Source organism: Cavia porcellus, unplaced genomic scaffold (assembly GCF_034190915.1).
Source record: "Cavia porcellus strain 051 isolate PalLab524CR breed Dunkin Hartley unplaced genomic scaffold, mCavPor4.1 scaffold_27, whole genome shotgun sequence".
In the NCBI taxonomy this organism is placed as follows: Eukaryota; Metazoa; Chordata; class Mammalia; order Rodentia; family Caviidae; genus Cavia; species Cavia porcellus.
The window spans coordinates 1,753,545-1,778,701 of NW_026947510.1; the positions used below are offsets into that span (position 1 = coordinate 1,753,545).

The 25,157-nt window shown below is 45.6% G+C and overlaps 1 protein-coding gene across 4 annotated transcripts in view; it reads left to right on the forward strand.

Annotated features, from left to right (window-relative positions):
- The window catches only part of Prmt8 (protein arginine methyltransferase 8), a 94,442-nt gene that overhangs the window by 48,450 nt on the left and 20,835 nt on the right, over positions 1-25,157 (forward strand). For all 4 annotated transcript variants that reach the window (XM_063237691.1, XM_063237692.1, XM_063237689.1 and 1 more), the window contains 3 exons: positions 2,561-2,624; positions 23,146-23,288; positions 23,897-23,984. In XM_063237691.1, the coding sequence (XP_063093761.1) occupies positions 2,561-2,624; positions 23,146-23,288; positions 23,897-23,984 (295 nt within the window). The remainder of the gene's footprint in view (positions 1-2,560; positions 2,625-23,145; positions 23,289-23,896; positions 23,985-25,157) is intronic.

Here is a 25,157-nt window from a genome sequence, read left to right on the forward strand (position 1 = left end):
TAATCATAGTCATCTGTATCTACACCATCACCGCCATTGTCACCATCATCACTGTCATCATTATCATCTCTATCACTACCGTTATCATCACCATCACACCATCATCATCATCTGTATCACCATTACCATCATGTCTATCGTCACCATCATCATCACCTCAACATCATCTCTGTCACTACCATTATGACCATCATCACCATTTTCATCATCTATCACCATTGTCGTCAGCACCATCATCTCTATCACTACCATTATCATCATCATAACCATCATCACCACCACAATCACCATCATCATCTTCATCACCACCATCACTGTCACCACCACCATCACCATCGTCACCATCACTGTCATCACCATCGTCATCTTCACTACCATCACAGCTGAATTGTGTGTAGAGGGGAAGGGCCACCCCATTCTCAAAGATAGGTCACGTCACCTTTGTCACCATCATCACTGTTGCCATCATCACCATCAATACCCTCACAGCTGAGATGTTTATAGAGGAGAAGGAACTCCTGATACCCAAGGGCAGTCGTATCACCATCACTATCATCATCATCATTACCATCACACAGTAAAACCTGATGCTACAGGCCTGGGAGCCCAGAGGAGGGCAGGTCCTTTGATGCTGAGCCCTGGCCAGGGCCCATCCCTCATGTCATTCTAACAGTGATCTGACCCCTTTCAAGCCCAAAAGTGAGCATTGATGAAGATTGTCAGAAGCCTCCTCAGTGCCCATTTGTGATGGCTTCTGAAGGGAATGGTCACTTCCAGAGGCACTGGGGCCATCTGAGGTGGGGTCAGCCTCTCTGAAAAGGCCAGCTATGAAAGTTGGGACAATTCTGAGCGGGTGCCACTATGTTTCCAGCACCCTTTGACACCATATCAGGGCCTCTAACCCCAGCTTTGGCTTGGCCTCCAACCATGTCCATGAGGTCCTGTTCTCAGGTGATGCTTGTGACCCTTTCGAATACTTTGGCCTTTTGCTTAGGAGATCTGAGAACCTAGAAAGACTTCCTGGTTAAAAGGAATAAATTCTTTCCAAGATTGGGGTCTCGAAAATAGATGAAATTGAGAAAAGTTATGCTAATCAGCTTTCCATGACCATAATAAAATACCTGAGACAATTTAAGGAGAGGGAAAGTTTGTTCTATTTCATAGCCAGAGGTTTCGGTCCATGCCTCTTTTGCTTTGGAGTCTATGGCAAGGAAGTATATCGTGGTGAAGAAAGATGTCCTGTCACAGCCAACAATGAAAGAAGAGGAGGAAAGAGCTGGCATTCCAATATCTCCTGCGAGGCATACTCCTAGTGACTGGAAGTCTTCACTAAGAGCCTCCATTCTAATGCTTCCACCACCTCCCACTTGTACCATGGGTTGGGGATCAAGCTTTCAATGCATGAGCACCTGGGGGACACATATCCAAACCTTAGGAAGGGTTGAAAGCTAACCTGAGTGTGCATGGTGGGACAGACCTTAAGACCAGGCCCTGACCTGGCACCTTCCAGAAGGTCCCATCCAGCAATGTGCCATGTTTATTCTGGGGCTGGATAGAGGTCTGAAGTATCTCTGCCTGCTTCTTCCTCCCACAACCTCCGCTGAGGTCACACTGTGTGCTTCCTCTGGCCAGGAGCATAAGGCCTGCTGGCTCCTCTTGAGTTTCCAGCTCCGATGCTAGACAGTCATAGCGAGGTCTTGGTCTCTTGAGAGAGGTGAGCTGGGGTTTTCAGTTTGCCATAATGCATTGTGCAGCAATGGGCAAGTCACTGCACCAGTCTGGGACCCAGCTTCTCTGTCCACTAGACTGGTGTTGGATATTGTATTATTTAGTTCTTCATTGACAGACTATCTGAGACAAACAACTTGTAAGGTGGAAAGGTCTAAGTTTGACTAATGGCTTTAGAAGTTTTAATCCATAGTTGCTTGGCTCTATTGTCTTGAGTCTGTGGTGAGGCAGAAGGTCCTGGTGGAAGCACATGGTGGAACACCTCATGGAAAGTGGGAAGAGAAAAGAGAGGAAGGATTCAGGGTCCCAGTATCTCCTTCCAGCCTATCTCCCAGTGGCCTAACCTTTAACCTCCTAAAGATTCCTTCACCTACCATAGTACCACAGTCTGGAGAACAAGCTGCATTAGTCACTTTCTAATTGGTGAGGAACAGGACCCAGCACCCAGTATTTAAGAGAGGAGAAGTTTAATTTGCTCGTGATTGCAAACTGTGGCTCCAGTACAGAGCCGCCATGACAAAAGGATGCGGCAGAGCAAAGCTGCTCAGTTCATAGTGGCTGGGAAGCAGTGCAGTGCAAGAGGGCCAGAGCGGAAGGAATGAGGGGCCAGGTGTAGACGCCAAGGCTTTGCCTCCATGACCCCCAGACACACCTAGAAGTGTGCTCCACCAATCCCAAGAATGGATCCCAGAGTCAGTCAAGTTGAAACCCCACCCTAGCCATCACTCCAGCTTTCAATAGATAGGCCTTTGGGGGACATCTAAGACCCAAACTGTGGCAGTTGTGCTGTGGTTTTTTGACTGCTTGCTCCTTTGTTCTTTGTCTTATCTAGATTGAATGCTCCAGTATTTCTGACTACTCAGAGAAGATCATTAAGGCCAACCACTTGGACAACAGTAAGGCATACCTCCAAGTGTTTTCCTGTGCATGGATGGGCTGAGGGGACTTGTGTCTTCTGGTTTGGGTAGCAGAGACAAACATAAGAGGGAAGAGTGCAGAGCACTTGGACTTGGGGAGGTGGAGGGGCTTGCTGAGGTCCCATCAGCAGAACTGCAGCCCTGGCTGCTGAGGTCCCGTGCCACACCCAGGATAGCTTTGCCTCACCTCAGCTATCAGCAAGCCCTGCCTGTAGCTCACCCTTCCTTGCCATGGTCCCTGCTTGGCTCCAGCTGTAGCCTACTTATTGAGCCCACAAAAAGGCAGTGATTCCTCTTCCTTCTCTTCCCTCTCCACAGCCCCAGCCCACCCCTTTGCACCACCAGCCCAGTGGCATTCCAGCCAGCACCTTGCCCACAGGCTGTTGCTCTTAGGCTGTCTTGGCAATGGAGAGGCTCTTGGCAATGAGTCCTTTTTTAAGCCAGAGTCTGATTATAGGAAAGTGCATCCCAGTCCCTCATCTCACGCCTTTCCTATGGAGTGTGATGTTCTCCAGCTCCTTTTTTCCGGGACCCATCTTGAATACACTCAGGCCTGCAAAGTGCCTGACCTGGTGACCTCCTTGTAGCTTTCTCCATCTGAGGCCTTATGCTCAGTGCTGGGAGGATAGGACATCATGCTGGGTCCAGGGTGCAGTGAATCCAAGAGCTCGGTGTGAAGTTGGGAGAGTAGCAGGTGGAACAGAAGCCACAGTACAGAGAGTGAGAGGGAGAGACAGGGCTGGGAGGGGCAGGAGGCTAAAAGGCCTGGGAATGGCAGGTACAAAGAATTACAGAGCTATACTGGGTAGAAAGGATGGGGCTGGGAGGGAGCAACATTCCTAGGGAGGTCTAGGAGGGAGGGCCAGTCAGCAGGCCTGGGCAGAAGAACAGAGGGACCGGAAGAGAGGCCAGGGAAAGAAGCAAGTAATCTTTTCTGTGGTTGCTCCTGAAGGAGCTGAATACTGAGGTCACACATATAGTCTCTGAAAGCCCCAGGCACAAGGAATCAGCATTCTTTCCTCCATAGGCTGAGACTTCAGCTCCATCTCTGAGCCACAGCTACACTCCCTGTTGCTATGGGGACCCTGCCACCAGGTGCTTTGTGGATCTGACCTGAGCACCGTCTTAGTGGTCTGAGCTTCCACACACTGCCACGTGCTATTTCTGCCTGACCTGAGCTATGCTGCTTGTCCTGTTTGCTATAGACTCCTTGAAAGCACAGGAAAGCACATTCATTTAACAATCTTCTATGTGTGCTCCTGGAAGCCAGATCACAGAACTGACTTCATGCAATCCACACCCTAGAGAGGCATGGAATTACAGACACCAAATAAAGCAGGAAACAGTCAAGAACAATCCAGGTGGTGGTCAGCACTTTTCTGATCATTGAAGCAGCGTGCTAAGTTCCAAAGGCATCAGATGGCTGCATCAGGTTAGATCCTCTCTGAGGGGAATTACATTGAAATTCTGATTTGAATTACATGAGAAGTGGGTGATCAAGTATGTGAGTCCATTTTCTGTTGCTATAAGAGAATGCCTGAGGTTGGGTAACATAGAGAGGAAAGGTTTAATTTAACTCAAGGTTCTGGAGGCCAAGAAGCCCAATACTGGGCAAATGAGTCTGTGAAGGACTCGCTGCTTCACATCCTGCTGCCAGGTGGAAAAACACATGGGCAAGCACAAAACAGGTCATGTGATGGGAGAGGAAGCCAGAGAAAGCAGGGAGCAGTAGCCTGCTCTCATAGTACTGCCCCCTCGCCCCTCCCTACACACACACCAGAAGGCATTTGTGTACCTAAGAGGCTCTGTTCTGGGACCAAACACCTTCTCCAAGCCCTGCCTCACAGCAGTGCCATGTGCAGAAACTAAGGCTCCAACGCATGGATTGGAAACCATGAACACTGAAACACTGAAACCACAGCACCAGTCAGAGGAAGAGAATTCTGGTTAGAAATTATGGCTGGGTTTCTTGATAGGCATGAACTCAGCAGGCTTTGTGAGCAGCTCATGGAGAGCACAGGGGTTGGAAGAAGCAGGCCCCAGGTCACATAGGTGGGATCTTCCTGTCTGGTAGAGGAAATCTTTGGAAGGATTTGGAGCAAGTGAGGAGATCTCTGTGGAGAACGGGCTGGTAAGGGTTGTAGGCAATGAGAGTGCTCACAGGTGCAGTGAGGTGCACAGGTCTGAGAGGCTGCTGGTCCAACGACAGGGGCTGTGCCATGGACCAGTGCAGTGGCAGTGAGTGGAGAGAAGTTCTCCATGATTAGCTGAGAAACACAGGCAAGAAGATCTGCCTTGGGTGGCTCGCATGTGCCAATGAGACCAAAGAGCATAGCAGTGCCTAGTGTTTTCTGGCTTGAGCATGTGGATGGAGGAATCCTGGCTGGGGAGGCAGGGGTGTGAGGGTGATCGGGAGCTGTGCCGCAAGGGTGAGGGAGAGGAGAGGACGGCTGTGCATGGACAGCAGCTTGTGGGACAGGGTTTAATGGAGTGCAGCAAATGCGGGGGACCAGACAGGCGTTCAGTGTCAACTACACTTCAGATGTGTGCTAATTGGGAGGCACTAGTTTCAAGGCATATTTTATTTCAAAAAACCCCAACAGGTGCTAAGTTGACATTTGAAAATGGCATTTATTTTCACTTTGTATGCATAAATTTGATTACTGTCAAACGTTTTCTCATGTATTTATATTATGACAAAAAAGAAGAAACCAAGAGCTTCTTTAGTACACATTGGGCTTGAGATGCCCATTGGCCAGCAGGCAGACATGTTGGAGTTTCAGGAAGGGTCAGAGCACAGAGACCGTGCTGGGACCAGTCCTATATATGCACTATTTAAAGCCATGGGGAGACTGCAGCCAGAGAAAATGGTAAAGATAGGTACTCAGACCAGAACAATGCCACTGGATTTGACTGCATGGAGGTTCTGGTGTGCTTAACAATGTGAGGTGGGGGTGGAAGTCTAGTTAGAGTGGCTTAAGGGCTGACCATGAAGCTCAGACCATAAATACCTTTTCCTGCTGTGATGGGGAATGGAAAAACAGAGCAGTGGCTAAGTGAGGTGGGTGGAGAGAGTCAAGGGACAGACAGAGACAAGTTGCACATGCAGGAAAAAGAGTCAACTCAGGAGCAAGGGCCTCGAGAAGGAGCACATAGGCGTGGCATGCAGAGCACAGATGTGGCTGTCCTTCTTCAGAGATGGAGGAGCATGGAAAGTCCAGATGTAGGTCCAGATGCAGGTGTGTACAGGTGTGCAGGCCCTGGTGTGTTGCTGTCTGCCCAGTGAAGAATAAGGCAGATGTTGGCAGGGAAGCAAGGGAAGGGACTGAGGGCTGGGATGGCGTTGGGAGGAGGCAGAGAGGGTGAGCAGGCTTGCTGTAGTCTGAGGGTGCCTCTCAGAGGGGTGGAAGCTGCTCTGTGCTGGCTGCAGCCCGTGTTGTCACAGAGTTTGTCCTGAGCACCCTCAGCAGCTTGGGTGTGGTGGAGCAGCAGCTGTCTGATGGGGCTTTGGTGGGGAATTGATGACAGTAATGGACCACAGGATCCATGTTAGCTTTTTCATTTCTATAATGAAATAGAATCTGCATAGAAAAGAGGTTTATTTAAGTCCCATTGTTCAAGGTTTGAAGGCCACAATGTGGTGCAGGCTCTGTGGTCACCCTGGACTGTGGGGGCATGCGTGGCAAGATTATATCTCCAGCCAAGGAGCAGACAGGATGGATGAGGTGGCACTAGCCTGCTCCCTGTGCAACAACCATCTTGCAAGGACTCAAGGGCACTGCAGAAACCCTGAGCACTGCTGGTGACTGAGGACCCCCAGCAGCTTTCACCTTGAGGTTCCATGACCTCACAGCAGCCACAGCCTGGGCACTGAGCCTCTAACCTATGAGGTGCATTCAAAACACAATGGACTGCAGGCTAGGAAAGTGGGGAGCCCAGAAGGCCAGGGAGGGTGAGGGGTGATGGACTGGGGCCTTGGCAGGCAGCATCTGAAGTGACTACAAATATCACTGCATTCTAGATGCCTAAGAGGGGGGCACATTGCTCAGATCCCTCATCTTTTGGCTTGAGGTCCAGCATTCTTTGGTTCACGGGGGCAGGGACGTCTTCCATGTGCTTGATGTGAACGGAAGGGGCAGGGAGGCAACCTCTCCATCTTCTTCTAAAACTGTGAAACAAAAGCTGATTGATTCTTTCTGTGCAGGCTAGACACGGCCTAACATTCACAGCTCTGCATCTAGCCTCCTCCCCAACTCTGTGTGATCTCCCCCACTTCACAGACGTGGAAACTGAGGCCAACAGTGGTGGATGCCTGAGTTGTGCATGCTCAGAACATTTGGTCCTGGCTCTTGACCCTGTTCCCTTCCTAAAGTGTGTTTTTGTTGATGAGGAGCTATGCATGCCTTCCAGTCCTGAAACAACTCTCAGAGGAGGGCAGCAAGTGCAGATAAATACAGAATCAGAGTTCCTCTAGGGTTTGCCACCAAGGCTTGCCCAAGCCCCGAAGGTCTTCCTCTATAGGGTTCCTGACCTCTGTGGATCTAAGGCCCCCCACTCCTCATCTGTCTGTCTTCTTGCTGGCTCTCCTGCTTCCCTGACTCTCCTTTATCCTGTGGCAGGCACTGCCCTGTGCCTCTTGTGTTGGAGCTGTTCTGAGCAAAAGCCAGTAGGGGCCGGGGCCAGTGTAAGCAGGAGCCACCACCATTCAGTTCGTTTCAGGCAGGTCTGCCTGGACTGCAGTCCACCTTACCGCTGGGGCCCGCCTCACAGCCTCCTATTCCTCCCCTTGAACACCTCTTTCTCTCCCCCGCCACTTCCCTTTGCTTTTCCTTCTTTTAACCTTTGAGTAACATAAGAAAAGGTGCAGAGTGGAGTGGTGGTGCTGCCTGGAACCCAAGCACTCCAGGAGGAAGAGGCAGGAAGATCACAAGTTCAAGGCCATCCTGGGCCACTTAGCAACTTAGTGAGACACTCACTGTCTTAGAGAGTAGCTGGGGATGTCGCTCAGTGTGAAGGTCCTGGGTTCACTCCCCAATGCCACGAAGGAAAAAATTAAAAAAGAAGAAAGGATGTAAATATCACCCCCCCCCCTTGGCCCACTTGAGAGTAAGTTGCTGGCATGGTGCCTACTGTCCCTGAGTATACTAATAATTATTTCCAAGAAACAAGCACATTTTTCTCCAAACCCACAATACAACCATCAAAATCAAGGGTTTAACATATATACATTACAATTACCTAATATTCTGGTCCTATTTGTGTTTTTGCCAATTGCAACAATGTCGTTCACTGGGAGTTCTTCAGTGACAGGACTGCGTTCTGTCACCTAGTGCCATGACTCACGCCCTCCAGCGACACCCTCAGACTTCCTTCAGCGTGCATTCTGTGGCTCATCCCCTCAGATGGCCTGTGTGTGTCCTCACAGGTTGCTTCGCCAAACATTCTTTGGGCAGAATCACAAGAGGCAGGACACTGTTATCTTCACATGTGATTTCAATTTGTCCTACCCTTGATGGTTTTTGCTTTTGTCTCTTGGGGCAGACACTATCTGTAGTTTCTTTGTTGCAAAGTTGCTCTGTTTACCTTTGTGATTAGTAAGATTTTCAGAGGAGGTAATTGGAAACCTTGTAAGCATTCCATTCCTCAGAGAATTTCCTCTCTCTCTCTCTCTCTCTCTCTCTCTCTCTCTCTCTCTCTATCTCTGTCTAACCGGTGTCACTATGCACTCCTGCTTCTTCCTTACTGGATTATCTGTTGTCTCTGGTTACTTTGATGTACACACAGCCCCTTGCAGGGTCACTGGGAATCCTTTTGACCTACATCTTTTGCTTGTGCATGCTTTCTGACTTTCTGATGCACTTTCTAAGGCTCAACTTGTACCCTGCTTTTTGGAATCAACCATTTCCCCAACTCCAATGAATGAACAAGATGTGCTTCTTGGTTTCAGGTTATTGATGACGCTAGCTGGGAAGAGACAGAGGGAAGAGAGGGAGAACACATTCACACAGCACCTACCTCTGAGTCTCACTATGCATGTGTTGTCTAGTCTGAATTCCTACAATGCCTCTACTTCTAACTCAAAGCCACAAGGTTTTTTCTTTCCCTTTCTGTATTTGTTTCTTCTCTAATACTGGAAACCAGACTTCCATTTCGTGGATGCTTCATGGATGCTTCCAGCCGGATCTGTCCCTCTGCACAGCACCAGTTTCCTGTCGTCATTGCCTCCTGCCACCAGATGATGACTTAGGGCTCCCCCTTCTGCTCCAGGACAGGCTCTGAGATGTACTTGTCACCCTTCTCAGGCTCTGAAGTGGGAGGCTGGCCTGCCTTTGCCTTGCTGCACCCCTGTGTACCTGCACCCTCACTTTTCTCAGGCAGCCTGGATGTCTCCCTTGCTCAGCCCTGAGGAATGGCTCCAGGACAGAATCATTTCATGCCCCAGACTGGAGTGGCTCAGACTTGATTCTGTGCTATTGACCCCAAGACAGTAACCACTCCATACCTTGCCTGTTTCCCCCCTCATGTGCACTGCACTGAGAAGGGAGATCCAGCCCCAGGGCTTCACAAGGCCCCTTGCCTGGATTTCTTCCTCCTGGGAGGCTGCAGCAGGTGGTGGAGTGCTAGGCGCACAGGGCCTGGGCCCTGTGGTGGCTCATTCGGCCTTGGCACGCATACTTGAGAAAGGACAGCTCAATTGTGCAGATGCTTCCATGGAAATGCTTTTGAAACATTGCCACAGCTGACTGTGTGGGTCTCAGAAGTGTAGGTGTGGAGACATAAATAACAACACGAGCATAAAATACCTGCTTCCCGGTAGCACCCCATCCCTGCCCCAGCGCTTCTCAAGCTGGGTTCCTCCCCAGGCAGACACACACTACAGGAAGGCGCAGCAGTGCACCCTTGGCCCTCACATGGCTTGTCCCACACATGTGGCCCACACACACACTTCACTGACTCTTCTTTGTTTTTTTTTTTTTTTTTTTATTTAAGAGGAAAAAGAGAAAAACACAAAACAAACCAAAGCGGCGTAAGGGTACACGCAATACAGAACTACAAAACAAAACAAAACAAAACAAAACAAAACAAAAAACCATAACAGTAAGAAATTACCTGCTAGTAGATTACACACTATTTTCTTGAAAATAGTTCCTCAAATCACAGTATCAAAGAACACAAGGTGGACATTCAAACAGGGAGACTGCAAACAGCTGTGTTCAATGTTCCAAAAACATTGATAAAGTCAGCTATTTAACACCCCCAAACACACTTGCTGTTATATCCGTTAGAGCTCCTTTTCTTTTTTTTTTTTCCCTCTCTTTTTTACAACAAAATTTACACATCTTGGATTTTATTACTCCTTAGTGCTTATTACTTTCTTTGGGGGGGGGAAGAATACAGTCAAATATGGCAAAACAAAGCTGTCAGTCAATACCAAGGATAGACGTAGCACATGGTGTAGAACAGAGTACAAGTTTATCAACAATGGTTATCAACGTTGTCCCTTGTTTCCTTAAAAAGAATTGTCTATCTTATTAGATATTATAAAGTTGGACAAAACAGTAGAGAACAAGACCAATAAAACTTAGGCGTTGTAAACATTACAGGACTTCCAAAGAAGACAATAGTCAAACCAGAATGGGTATCTTAGTGAATCTTATTGTCTTCAAAGTAGTTGCCTATGTCTTCAAACTTGATACTATCATATAGAATGGAACAGAGTCTAATCAGTCAAAACAAGATCGTGGGAGTACTACAGGACTTCAAAACAAGTTAATAGGAAATCGAAAAGAGTTACTATTTATATATCCTAATTTTTTTGAATTTTTTCTTTAATTAAGACAAACATAAGAAATGACTAAATAATTTTTTTTTGAAACAATAAGGGGGAGATTGAGATAAAACAGGACATAACAATATAACAATAGAGGTCACAGCATGACTGTTTCAATAACCTAGTACTTCACCACCTTATAACCTGACTTAATAGTAGTTACCATAGTGTCTTTTTCCTTGAAATATTTGGGTAAAACTTCATATACTCTAGCTTCAAATATTTTCATATCAAGAAGCCCAGAATAAAGCCTTTCTAATTAATGAGTGAAAACTTTATAAGGCTTCAAGGCCACCTAATGGGGAATCATGATTACCACATATTTTTATATATTTGAATCATTACTTACATTAGGGAAACTATTCGGTATTCACACATGCGAGATTGATTTATTTCACTTATGAGTATGGTCTCAAGCTGTGCCCATTTATTGATAAATATCTCAATGTGATCCTTCTTTATAGCTGAATAATACTCCATTGTATAGAAATACCACAACTTTTTTATCCATTCCTCAGTTGATGGGCACTTGGGTTGTTTCCAAGATCTGGCGATTACAAATTGTGCTGCTATAAACATAGGTGCACATATATCACTGTGGTATGATGCTTTCAGTTCTTCTGGGAATATGCCTAGAAGTGGAATAGCTGGAATAAATGGGATTTCCAGTCCCAACTTTTTGAGAAATCTCCAGACAGATCTCCACAAAGGCTGTACCAGTCTACACTCCCACCAGCAGTGCAGGAGAGTTCCTTTTTCCCCACAGCCTCTCCAGCATTTGTTGTCGGTTTTCTTGATCCTGGCCATTCTTTCAGGAGTGAGATGGTATCTCAGTGTGGTTTTAATTTGCATTTCTCTAATGACCAGTGATGATGAGCATTTTTTCATGTATTTATTTTCCATTTGCATTTCTTCATCTGAGAATTGCATATTCATCTCAGATGCCCATTTTTGGATTGGATCTTTGAATTTCGGAGGTCTGAGTTTCTTTAATTCTTTATATGTTTTAGACAAGAGGCCCTTGTCTGAGAGAGAGTTCACTAAAATCTTTTCCCAGTTTGTGGGTTTTCTTTTCACTATGCTGGAGATTTCTTTTGACATGCAGAAACTTTTTAATAAGAAGTGGTCCCAGTTATTGATTCTGGGAAGTATTTCCCGTGCGGTTTGAGTCCTGTTCATGAATTCTTTACCTACTCCTATGTCTCCAAGGTTTCTACCTATTTTGTCTTCCAATAGATTTAGTGTTTCTGTTTTAATATTCAGATCTTTGACCCATTTAGATTTTAATTTAGTACATGGTGATAGACATGGGTCTAGCTTTAGTTTTCGGCAAATGGAGAGCCAGTTTTTCCAGCACCATTTATTAAAGAGACTGTCGTTCTTCCAGTGAACCTGCTTGGCTCCTTTATCAAAAATAAGGTGGTTGAGTGTGTTCGTAGTTGTGGTTGTATCTTCTAATCTATTCCACTGATCTTCAGCTCTGTTTTGATTCCAATACCATGTTGATTTTACTACTGTTGCTTTGTAGTATAACTTCAAGTCAGGGATTGTGATGCCTCCTGCTTTGTCTTTGCTGCTTAGAACTGCCTTTGCGATTCTAGGTCTCTTCTGGTTCCAGATAAAATTTAGGAGTGATTTCTCTAGATCTATAAGGTATGTTGATGGTATTTCTATTGGGATTGCATTGAATCTGTATAACAGTTTTGGGAGAATGGCCATTTTCACAATGTTTGTTCTTCCTATCCATGAGCAAGGGATGTCTTTCCATTTTCTGAGATCATCTTCAATTTCCTTTTTCAGTGTATTATAATTTTCACTGTATAAGTCTTTCACTTCTTTCGTAAGAGTAATTCCTAAATATTTCATTTTTTTGCTTGCTAATGTGAATAGTCCAGTTTCTCTTATTTCCCTCTCTGTAATTTTGTTGTTCGTGTATAGGAATGCTATTGATTTCTGAGTATTGATTTTGTATCCAGCCACATTACTGAATTTATTTATTGTATCTAAGAGTATTTCAATGGAGTTTAGGGGGTCTTCTATGTAGAGTATCATGTCATCTGCAAACAATGATAATTTAACTTCTTCTTTTCCTATCTTTACCCCTTTTATTTCTCTTTCTTGCCTAATTGCTCTGGCTAGTACTTCCAGTACTATATTAAATAGGAGTGGTGATAAAGGACATCCTTGTCTTGTACCCGATTTTAAAGTAAAGGCTTTCAATTTTTGGCCATTTAGTATGATGCTGGCTGTTGGTTTGTCATAAATGGCCTTTATTATATTGAGGTAAAGACCATTTATTCCAATTTTCTGTAAAGTTCTTATCATGAATAAGTGTTGGACCTTATCGAAGGCTTTTTCTGCATCTATAGAGATGATCATGTGATTCTTATTTTTGGCTTTATTGATATGGTGGATTACATTTATTGATTTGCGTATGTTGAACCATCCTTGCATTCCTGGGATGAATCCCACCTGGTCATGGTGTATAATCTTCTTGATGATTTGCTGGATCCTATTTGCCAATATTTTATTGAGGATTTTTGCATCTGTGTTCATTAGGGAGATCGGTCTATAGTTCTCTTTTATAGTTGGGTCTTTCTCAGGTTTTGGTACTAGAGTAATATTTGCTTCCAGGAATGACTTAGGAAGGATTGCTTCCCTTTCAATTTCATTGAATAGTTTGAGGAGTGTCGGCATTAGGTCTTCTTTATATTTCTTGTAGAATTCTGCAGTGAATCCATCTGGGCCTGGGCTCTTCTTGGTGGGCAAGGACCCAATTACATTCTCAATTTCATTAGCAGAGATTGGGTTATTCAACAGTTTTATATCCTCTTGATCTAGCTTTGGTACTTCATATGCTTCTAAGAATCTGTCTATTTCTTCTGTGTTATCAAACTTTTGAGAGTAGAGGTTTTCGAAATAGGTGTTGATGATCCTCTGTATTTCTATTGGGTCTGTAGTGATTTCTCCTTTTTCATTTCTTATTGCATGAATTTGAGCTTTTTCTTTCCTTTTTTTAATAAGGTTGGCTAGGGGCTTATCGATTTTATTTATTCTTTCAAAGAACCAACTCTTTGATTCGTTGATTCTTTGGATTGTTTTCTTAGTCTCTATTGCATTGATTTCTGCTCTGATTCTTGTAATTTCCTCTCTTCTTTTGGCTTTGGGCTTGACTTGCTCTTCTTTTTCTAGCTGTTTGAGGTGTAGCATCAAGTTATTTACTTGTATTCGTTCTGTTTTCCTGATGTGGGAACTCAGTGCAATAAATTTTCCTCTCAGAACGGCTTTCATTGCATCCCACAGATTCCGGTAAGTTGTATCTGCATTTTCATTTTCTTTTAGGTATTGTTTAATTTCTTCTTTAATTTCTTCTGTGACCCACTGATTACTCAAGAGTGTGTTATTTAGTTTCCATGTGTTTGCGGAATTTTTGCAGTATCCTTTGTCATTAATTTCTAATTTCAGAGCGCTATGATCCGATAATATGCAAGGGATGATTTCAACTCTTTTGCATTTGCTTAAATATGTTTTGTGAGCTAATATATGGTCTATTTTAGAAAATGATCCATGTACTGCTGAGAAGAATGTGTATTCTGATGTTGTTGGGTGGAACATTCTGTATATGTCTATCAAACCCATTTGTTCACAGGTGTGATTCAGTTCTGTTATTTCTTTGCTCATTTTCTGTCTGGTTGATCTGTCCCTTGGTGTCAGTGGTGTATTAAGGTCTCCTGTTACAATTGTGTTACTGATAATTTGAGTTTTCATTTCTGTTAATAATTGTTTTATATAACTGGGTGCTCTGGAGTTTGGTGCGTATATATTTAAGATAGTTATCTCTTCCTCTTGGAGTTTTCCCCTTACGAGTATGTAGTGACCTTCTTTGTCCTTTATGGTCATTGTTGGTTTAAAGTTCACGTTGTCTGCAAACAGAATGGCTACTCCTGCCTTTTTTTGGATTCCTGCTGCATGAAGAATTGTTTTCCATCCTTTGACTTTCAGTCTGTGAGTATCTTTCTGGGTTAGATGGGTTTCCTGTAAACAGCATATGGTTGGATTTTGTTTCTTGATCCATTCTGCTAGTCTGTTTCTTTTGATTGGTGCATTGAGACCATTTACATTAATGGTTATTACTGTTAAATGCTGGTTAATTGTAGGAATGTTATCTCTCTGCTGTTGCATCTTTATCTTTCGGTTCTGTTTAATTATTTGCTTTGCTTAGTGGTTTTTTCCTTTGTGTATCTAAACTGTCTTTCAATATTTTTTGCAGGGTTGGTTTGGTGTTCATGAAGTTCTTCAGCTGTTCTTTGTCATGGAAGTATCGTATTGCACCATCTATTTTGAATGATAGTTTTGCAGGATATATCAGTCTTGGTTGGAAATCATTTTGCTTTAGGATCTGGAATACTTCACTCCATGCTCTTCTTGACTTTATCGTTTGTGCTGAGAAGTCTGCTGTGATTCTGATAGGTTTTCCTTTATAAGTGATTTGTCTTTTCTCTCTGACAGCTTTTAATAATCTATTCTTGTGTTGGATTTCTGGGATGGTGACTATTATATGTCTGGGTGTAGTTTTATTTTGGTTATGACTGTTTGGAGTTCTATATGCTTCACTGATCCTGATGCCAGTTTCTGATCTCATGCTTGGGAAATTTTCAGCTATTACTTCTCTAAATATCCTCCTGACATCCTTCATGTTGTCTCCCTCTCTTTCATTAATCCCTATCATTCTTATGTTATTCTTCTTTGCATCGTCTTGCAGTTGTTGAATTGTTGTTTCCTGGTTCCTTGTTATTTTCAAAAGATCTTTCCTTTCCTGTTCACTAGCTGCAATCCTGTCTTCAAGGTCTGAAATTCTATCTTCACTTTCATTAAGGCGGTTTTTACAACTTTCAGTGGAGTTTTTTATTTCCTGTATATCTCTGTGCATCTGCATTATGTATTCTGTTTGTTTCTTATATTGCTCGTCTAGGGATTCTATCTTTTTGTTTAGTTCCTCCAATTTTTTATCTGTGTTTTCTTTAGATATATTTAGAATCTCTTTCATTTCTTTTATCATTTCTTCTTTTATCTGGGAGATTATTTCAAGTTTGAATTTCTTTAAAGCTTCCTGGAGTTGCTTGTCAATTTCAGTGGCTATTGTGTCCGATATATGAGGTGGATGGGATATATTTTCTTCTATATACATCGTTCCTAGGGTTTCTTGAGATGGGCTGGAGGTTTGAGGTTGTAATTTGGTCTTTCGTTTTGTCATTTTCCTATATTTCTGTGTTTCAAGTGTTACTTGAAAGCTTCCTCAGGATCTGTTGAAAATCCCCTTCTATGTTTGGAGCTACTGGGACTCTGGCGCCGCGCTACTCCAAGCCATTAGGCCTACAGAACCAGTGGCCCTCCTCTGCCTGCTCAGAACTCCGCAGTTCCAGACAAGCTGGTCCTCAGGGACACTGTGCGCCCACCTGCCCCTTGGAAGCTCCACAGTTCTTCAATCGCAGCCGGGTTAGGGTACTCACCACAGGCCGCAGTGCTTCAGGAACCTGTGGACCCTCCCTGGTTGCAGAGATATCCACAGTCCTCCAGACACGCAGAGAGGCCAGTGAGGGCACCCCAGATCTGCCCAGCTCCTCCTCTGCAGACCTGTGGCCAGGCGCGGCAGCTAAACAGGCTGGGCTAGGCTGGTAGTGTGGGCCAGCCCACCTATTGGGAGCTCAGCAGGTCTCCAAATGAAGCCGGGAATGGGGAGGCTGATGTGGAAGCCTTAAACCCACCTCTCTCCTTCACTGCACCTGGAAGCCTGAGGGAACTCCAGCAGTCTGGGCGCAGAAATCCAGAGTCCTCCAGACACGCAGAGAGGCCAGTGAGGGCACCCCAGATCTGCCCAGCTCCTCCTCTGCAGACCTGTGGCCAGGCGCGGCAGCTAAACAGGCTGGGCTAGGCTGGTAGTGTGGGCCAGCCCGCCTATCGGGAGCTCAGCAGGTCTCCAAATGAAGCCGGGAATGGGGAGGCTGATGTGGAAGCCTTAAACCCACCTCTCTCCTTCACTGCACCTGGAAGCCTGAGGGAACTCCAGCAGTCTGGGCGCAGAAATCCAGAGTCCTCCAGACACGCAGAGAGGCCAGTGAGGGCACCCCAGATCTGCCCAGCTCCTCCTCTGCAGACCTATGGCCAGGCGCGGCTGCTAAACAGGCTGGGCTAGGCTGGTTGTGTGGGCCAGCCCACCTATCGGGAGCTCAGCAGGTCTCCAAATGAAGCCTGGAATGGGGAGGCTAATGTGGAAGCCTCAAACCCACCTCTCACCTTCACTGCACCTGGAAGCCTGAGGGAACTCCAGCAGTCTGGGCGCAGAAATCCAGAGTCCTCCAGACACGCAGAGAGGCCAGTGAGGGCACCCCAGATCTGCCCAGCTCCTCCTCTGCAGACCTGTGGCCAGGCGCGGCAGCTAAACAGGCTGGGCTAGGCTGGTAGTGTGGGCCAGCCCGCCTATCGGGAGCTCAGCAGGTCTCCAAATGGAGCCGGGAATGGGGAGGCTGATGTGGAAGCCTTAAACCCACCTCTCTCCTTCACTGCACCTGGAAGCCTGAGGGAACTCCAGCAGTCTGGGCGCAGAAATCCAGAGTCCTCCAGACACGCAGAGAGGCCAGTGAGGGCACCCCAGATCTGCCCAGCTCTTCCTCTGCAGACCTATGGCCAGGCGCGGCTGCTAAACAGGCTGGGCTAGGCTGGTTGTGTGGGCCAGCCCACCTATCGGGAGCTCAGCAGGTCTCCAAATGAAGCCTGGAATGGGGAGGCTAATGTGGAAGCCTCAAACCCACCTCTCGCCTTCACTGCACCTGGAAGCCTGAGGGAACTCCAGCAGTCTGGGCGCAGAAATCCAGAGTCCTCCAGACACGCAGAGAGGCCAGTGAGGGCACCCCAGATCTGCCCAGCTCCTCCTCTGCAGACCTGTGGCCAGCTCTTCTTTGACTAAAGCACGAATAACTATTATTTCCTCTGTGATCAGGAAACCAGCAGGCTGTGGAACTGCTTAAAAAGTTTGATTCTTTTGTGAAGGCTGATATTGGAATGCAGAGATTGATGGGATTTTTATAATTCTAGGAACAAAAAATTATAACCCAGGCACTTCTCAGAACACTAAAGAGAAAAAAGCAGAATTTCCTCTCTCTTTTATCTGTGTTTGTTCAGAAATTCAGGATCCTGGACTGCAGGCACAGCACAGTGACAATGACAGAGGGGCCTTCCTCTCTCATAGAGGGGAGGGATTTGGGCACATTACCTCACCCTAGAAACCTCTGCTGTCTCTCTCCTGTGGAGGTCTGTAGATGCACACCACCGGGGTTAGAGATGACATATAAAAAGTGCCTAATACAAACCTCCATTGTAGTACTAGGTACACAGTGGAGGGAGGTCTCCTGCAGGTCATTTCAAGTTTAGTGCTCCTGGCTATTGCTAGTCCTTTTCCTAATCAGTGTGAAAGAGCTCATTAATAATCTCAGAAGCAAGTTGCATCAGTCTAGCCCTTTATGTGTGATTGTCCCACTTGCCAAGCCCTGTGCGAAGTGTAAGGGAGTTAGTGTTGTGACCAGGACAACCAAATCTCTGCTGTCAGGAAGGTTCCAGTGTCATGGAGAAGGCAGCAAGGATCTAAGTCAACCAGTGAAGCCAGAGTATGGTTACAGGTTGTGAAAGTGAGTCCAGAAAGATTTGAATAATTAAGAAAAGCAGGGAATCTTTTTTTGGCTGTGTGGTCACAGCAGTGAGCTAGAGGGGCTTGTATGACCCTTATGAGCCAGTTCTAGGCAGACATCTCTTCTCAACCCTGCCTGGAGTGACAGGTGACAGGGTTTTTTTTTAGCCTGAAATCAGCACAGCCGCAATATGTACATCATTCTACACATCAAAACCCTCTCTCCTCTCCTCCTCTCCCTTCTCTTCCCTTCCCTCCTCCTCCATTCCTTCCCAGCCTCCTCTCCACCTCTTCCCCTCCCTCCTTTCCTTCTTGGAGCTGGTCATTAAACCCTGACCAGCGCAGCACTGTAGTGAGAAGATGCTATTTTGGGGAGACAGCATTAAAACAGAGATCAGAAGGATGAAGAGTCAGCCATCGTAGGTATGGGGAGACTGAACTGTACTGGACTGCTACACCACCCCTCAGTAATGCTGGGTGGGTTCCAGGACCCCCAAAGACACCAGACTTGAAAATGCTCAAATCGCTGATATAAAAAGGCATACTTGCACATAGCCCACACACATCCTCTAGCATGCTTTAAAATCCATCTCTACATCACTGACACTGAATACAGTGTGAATACTGGAGAATTGTTCTGCATTGTTCAGGGAAATATAGCAAGAAAAAAATCTATGATCAGAATAGACCCAAGGTTTTTTTTCAAATATTTTTGATTTACTATTGGCCCTCAGCTCTGAAGGGCCATCTTTGTCAGTTCCTAGAACAGTGATACTTTCTGCTTGTTCCCTGTAAGCTTCTACTATAGTGAGTGAAGGCGAAACCTGGAGTGATTTTGCAAATAGCTCAGCCCAAACCGGGGAATCTCTGTTGCCTTTACTTGCTTGCCTGATTTCAGCTGCCCTGTCTAATTTAGCTTTCTTCTTGATGACCCTGCCACTCCTGGCCAGGCCCACTGAATTGTGTGCCTTAAGTCATTGTGCTGGGAGTTGGCCAAACTACACCACGGAAGGGGTTCTTTGCGGTAAGCAATGTCAAGAACGGTTTTGATTAATGATACTAGGACTCCCCCAGTAAGTGGCCTGGGGAGAAGAGATGCCAGCCAGGGTCTTCATCCTGATCAAAGCTAGCAGAGTGTTAGCACTTGAGCTGAGCAGGCTGAGCCCTGAGCCCTCCAGGGAGCCAGAGCATGCTGGAACAGGAAGCCAGGTAGATCATGCACTGGCTTCTTGGATGAATCAGGATTTGGGCAGACATATTTCAGTCTGTACCATACTGAAGCCACATGGTACCCAGAGCTCATTGTTGCCTTTCCAGGAATACGATCTGTTTCCTGCAGGATATATTCCCATCCCAACAGATGTGGAGGGCACAAACACTATTGTTCTTTCTCCTATCATTACTGTCTGACCTGATGCAAGAGGTTGATCCACCCATGTGGACCCCAAAGGGAAGAGCAGGAAGGCAAGGCACGTCTGACTCCAGCAAGAATTGATGGATTCTGGCCTTCCCTGGTTGTTCACCAACAGGAGCAGTGTCCTTTCCTTTCCCAGATTTCTTTTCTCCCAACCTCCTGAATAATTGCTTGATGTCCGCAGTGATCCCAGGCAGCAGGCAGGTCAGGTGCAGCCATTCCCCAGGTAGAGAAAAGCATCCTTGCTATGCGAGTTGCACAAGGTCACATGGGTTTGGACTCCACAATTAGACTCATCCAAACCCTGGTTGGCTCATTAGGCAAAGGGACTAATGAAACCAGTCTTATGTGTCCTGAGGAGCGTTATTGAAATAATGTATGTGAAATCACTCTGCAAGCTGCCTCTCCAATGCTAGTAATTTTTTTTACTATTCTAATTAGGACAAGTTTGATGATGTTTTGTTTCTTAACCCAATGCCCTTTTGTTCAAAATTGCTTGTTCATCCATCCATTCATGCAGTAATGAGTTTTGATTGTTTGTAGAAGTCAAGAGCTCTTCCCATTCCTGGGAGTAGGAAGCTAAAATAGAGAACCAGGAAAAGGAGCTCAAGCTAGAAACAAGTCAGGCTGCAGAAGTGGGTGTGAGCATCATCAAAAAAAATGAGTGAGCAAAGTTGGGAAGGTACAGGGAGGTATTAGTGAGGGGCTTTGCTGCAGTTGAGATGGGATGGGGGCCTCACTGGTTATTCATGCACAAGATACTTGGATCCATTTTCTGTGGGACAGGATCTACTCTCAGAAACAGAAGAACACAGAGTGAGGAGGTCACTGTCTTCAGGCCCTGCAGCATCATCTCATTTGAATGGATGCACTGGGGCTCCAATGAGGTTTGGCTTACCTGATTTGACTTTTAAAAATATGAACAAAATATGACCTTCCATCAGAATGGCTAGATTTCACTCAAATGAAAAAAAATATTCCTTCCAAAATTAGATATCTAATTTACCAACTTGAAGCTACAGGGGAAAACTTCCCAATTTGAAGTTTATTGCTCCCTGTTGTGCATTTAGATATGATTAATTTACAGGCCAGGGTCCTGTCACAGCTAGTTGGACAAACTTTCCATCATCCCTACGGAATAAGAACATAGCTCCAGAAAATGACCTTGGGGCCACCTTGAGCAGGTACAGCTTCAGTGGTGTGGGATCCAGATTGGATGCGGGGTTGACAGCCTACTTACATCTTAGTTCTAGCTGCTTTGATCCTCCTTGGAGGACCTCAACATGGAGGAGAAAGGAAATGGGCTGTGTGTGCCACACAAGTTCTGTGAAACAACCCAATACCATGTGTTACCCAGCAGCCCAGCACATAGTCCCCCTCTCCCCTACCATGAGAGGTAGTATTCTGTAGTTTGGGAAACTGAGTTTGGGAGTTTAAGTGGTTTCTGGCGATAACTATAGGCATCAGGAAGAGTATCTGTGGTGATTCAGTTGGGCAGTTGTATTTGGACTCATAGGAATATGATGGCCTCTAAAAAAAAATCAGACACCAACAACCATTGCAAATCAGGATCAAACTGGATTGGAACCTCTTCATATTGATGCCTGCCATCCCTACAAGAGAACCTCACAGAATGCCTTACCTACAGAGAGCACACAGAGTGCATTTGAAGAACCAGGTATTAGCGTTGCAAAGGATTTCTACTCCAAACTTCTGCCCTTTATTTTTCCTAAGGAAACTGAGGTCCTAAAGGAGAGGCACACATTGGTATCTGTTCTTTGTTAGCTGAAACAGAAGAATAGTATTTTACCCTTAGGTCCTCAGTATAAAGTGTACAGACTGTGCATTGAACAGAGGTTCCTGGACAAGTGGATGAGTAGGATATGAGCCCCAGTCCACAAGTGGGCCAGAGGAGGTGGGGCTTTTTCCTTTCATTGAGGTCCCATCTACACACCAAGCCAAGTATGCAGCCAAATCTGCTCTAAGACAAGAATAAATACAGAATGCTTGCTGGATATGGTGGTTCACACCTGCAATTCCAGCACCCAGGAGTATTGCCATGAATTTGAGGCCAGCCTGGCCTACATAGCAAGACCAAAAAAAAAAAAAAAAAAATCACAGTATCACGGTGAGTGGAAATCAGATGACTAAGCATCTATCTTATGGATTTTACTGATTCCATCTTTATTTTGCAACCAGAACAGTGGTTTCAGCTCTTCTGTGACCCATATGTGTGTATGCATGTGTCTAGCCTTATCTACACTTTATATACAATTACATCTCTCTGTCACAGCCCATACTGACCAGAATCCAGGAGATAGTGGACAAGAGTGGGAGCACAGAGAACAGAGCAACATTCTTGCACATATGGCCCCCGAGGAAGATTCTGCATCTGTTGGTCAGCTTGGGCTATCTGTGCCTGTCCAGTGGTTTCCTGCACCTTCTAATAGACTTCTGTCCATGGCGTCATGTTGGGCAGGGCCTGCTTTTGAATGTCCTCAGGGGAGGCCAGAAGCCTAGGAATAATATGAACATTTGAGAGGACTCAGACTGGAAAGTCACTTCTCTCAGAGGCAGGAGGAGACATCTGAGTAGCAGGGAGGCCATGATACAAGTCAGAAGCAGGGCTGACCTGTAGTCACCCAGTTGCAGGCAGACACAGATAAGAGCCTTCAAGAAATGTGTGAAGAAGCACTCTAACATGTTTGCAGAAATAGGACAAGCCAGGATATGCATACAGATAAGGGAGATAGGTCAGGCATGTCTTTGTGTTTTTTTTTTTATTTGTTAAATCCTAGTTCCAGGATTTATTTGTTCCAGGTTTATTTGTTAAATCCTAGTTCCAGGCTACTGTTCCAGCTTCCCAGTAGAGCTTGGGCATTGTGTGACTTTTAAGGGGAACTTGCAGCGTGAGGGTTTCTGCACAAGGATGTGTAACCTTGCAGAGAAAATGTTCAGAAGGAGCCATCCAGCCAATACATCAGTCTGTCAATATCATAGCAGTATTAAGGAAGCTTTTGCTGTGATCTTTTCAGCAACAAATGCAAAAAGAGAATCCAAAACTTATGCCTTGGTCTATGTCAATTGATCAGAAACTCAGCCAAGTACTTTTTCTTGCCATAGTAGGACCTGGAGTTCTTGGAAGTGACTCTTAAGTGCAGACAACTTAGCACAAGGGCAGTGTCACTTTTCTTCTCTACCTGTCAGTGAATGAGGAAGACTATGGCAGATGATGTTGTCCTGCTGAGCCTCAGCAATGGGCCTGGCACTTCACATGTGTTAGTCCATATTATGCATACAACTACCTCTCCATAGATCTCACTTTCTGTGGTTGTTCTCTGGGGAATTGGACATCAGTTAGTCCACAACTAATAATTAGAGAAGCCAGCACATAACCCCAGGTTTCTCCGACTTGTCAGTGATCTTTAGGTGAATTGTCTTGGTGAAACATGTCACATCCTGAAAGTAGAATTAGAATAGGGCTAACACGTGGAGATCTGGCCCTGAAGTGAGGTGCTCAGGGTTCCTGGGTGGGGTCCCTGCACAGTGTGGCCTTGGGGTTCTTATTTTCCAGTCATCACCATATTTAAGGGTAAAGTGGAGGAGGTGGAACTGCCTGTGGAGAAGGTAGACATCATCATCAGCGAGTGGATGGGCTACTGTCTGTTCTATGAGTCAATGCTCAACACGGTGATCTTTGCCAGGGACAAGTGGCTGGTAAGTGCCCCGCATGCTATCCCCACATTGGCCTGCTGGCTATCTTGCTGATGGCCCCATGGGCCTGCAGCCTAGGAAGCTCAGACTAGAAGTTGCACCTCTCCCAGGCCCTGCTGTTTAAAGCAGATCTGCTTCAGGGGACAGAATGATCTTCCCTGTGCAATGAGCCCTGCTATCAGAATGTACTTCTGTAGGTCTCACTTTGGCCTTTCTTGCTGTAATGGAGCCATGTTTTCTGTTGACAAGAGAAAGGTCTGTCCTGGTTAACAAGTTCTGGGCTTCCATGGCTGTCGAACAACAGAGTATTCCGTCCCCTGTGGCTTCCCCAGGCTAAAAGCTGTAACTTCTTTCATGGCTTCTCCCTGGGTTTATTTTCACCCAACTTCACTTGTTCTTTTAGCTCCACCCAGGCCCCTTAAATTCTCCTAGATCCAAAATAAACATTAACACTACTGTCCCAGCCCAGACCCTGGCCAAGGTGACAGTCCACTGAATGAGAAATGCTGGCAAGGGGGTGCTTGTCTGGTGACTCAATGTGCAGTTCAAAATGTGATGTCTTTGTCAGGTGAATAGATTACGAGACCCATTTCCCCACAATTCATCAACAGAAACCTGGAGGGCTTATGTTTCCAGACCGGGCAGCTTTGTACGTGGTAGCAATTGAAGACAGACAGTACAAGGACTTCAAGATTCACTGTAAGTCACCTTTTGATTCTTTGCTGGACTTCTACTATACTGTTGGGGTGGGAGATGCTTCTGTGAGCCTGAGATGAGCAGTTAGCATGTGGGACATTCTGCAGTCCCTGTCTTCTGTCTTTATGGATTCTTCTAGAAGTAATATGGCTATTGAAAGATAGAGGTCATGGAAGGAGGAGATGAATGCAACAGAACAAGGAAAGACTCAAAGTGGCCAAAGCTGAGTTTATGCAGAGAATTGTAGGGCAAGTGATGCCAAATCCTTTGTGCCTCAGCTCTCAGGAGTCCACCACAGCAGGTCTCCAGCCAGTCCTGCTTTTTAGTCACTCAAATTTGTCGCAGTAACAGTGACTCTTCATCATGCTAAGTGAAATACAGATTTTTCACTGAGGTCCTTTTTCAGTTGGACAGCAGTGGAGGTGGTGAGGAGTGGAGACTTTGAACAATCAGTCCTTGTGTGCGGGGGCCAGGGAACTCATATTGTAATGTGAACTCAGATGCCCTATCAGCTAAAAATGTGTTTCACTTAGAAAAATATAGTAAAAGCAAATAAGCAAAAAATTCTATCCAATATTTTATCCTATCCACAATAAACTGTTTTATTTCATTTAAAAGGCAACATTTCTCAGCAGCATAGCTCTGGTCCCCAGTGAAATCAGACCAAACGTGTTTTGTAAGGTTAGACACAGCCATGTCAACCTCACCAGAACCAAACATGATGAAGGAGCAAAGAACCCATCCAACAAGCACATGGTCTAGCCAAAAGCAGGAGGTGATAGATCTAAACTGTCTGACAGGATCAGCACACTTAGGATTCCTGCCCGATGGAGTAGGCAAACCCTGCTTGGTGAGGTTATTCCAGAGGGATTCTGAGCCTGCTGCCCCAAGAACTGAGACCCAGTTTCACCAATATCACTCCATTGATTCAACAATTGCCACCAATTATCTCCACCAAGGAAGCCCCCAGGGGAGTGTGCCCTGGAAAGTGTGTGTTCATGTGCATGTCTGTGTGTTTTCATACCACACTAGGAATGGAACACCAAGTGAGCCATTCCAAGCCAGGGAAAATGGGAATGAGACAATTGTTTGAGGCCCTGTAAACCCACTCAGATCGCTGTCAGTCTGATGTCATTTCTAATATTTGACCTCAAAAGGAAGGAAAGCAAGTCTCTA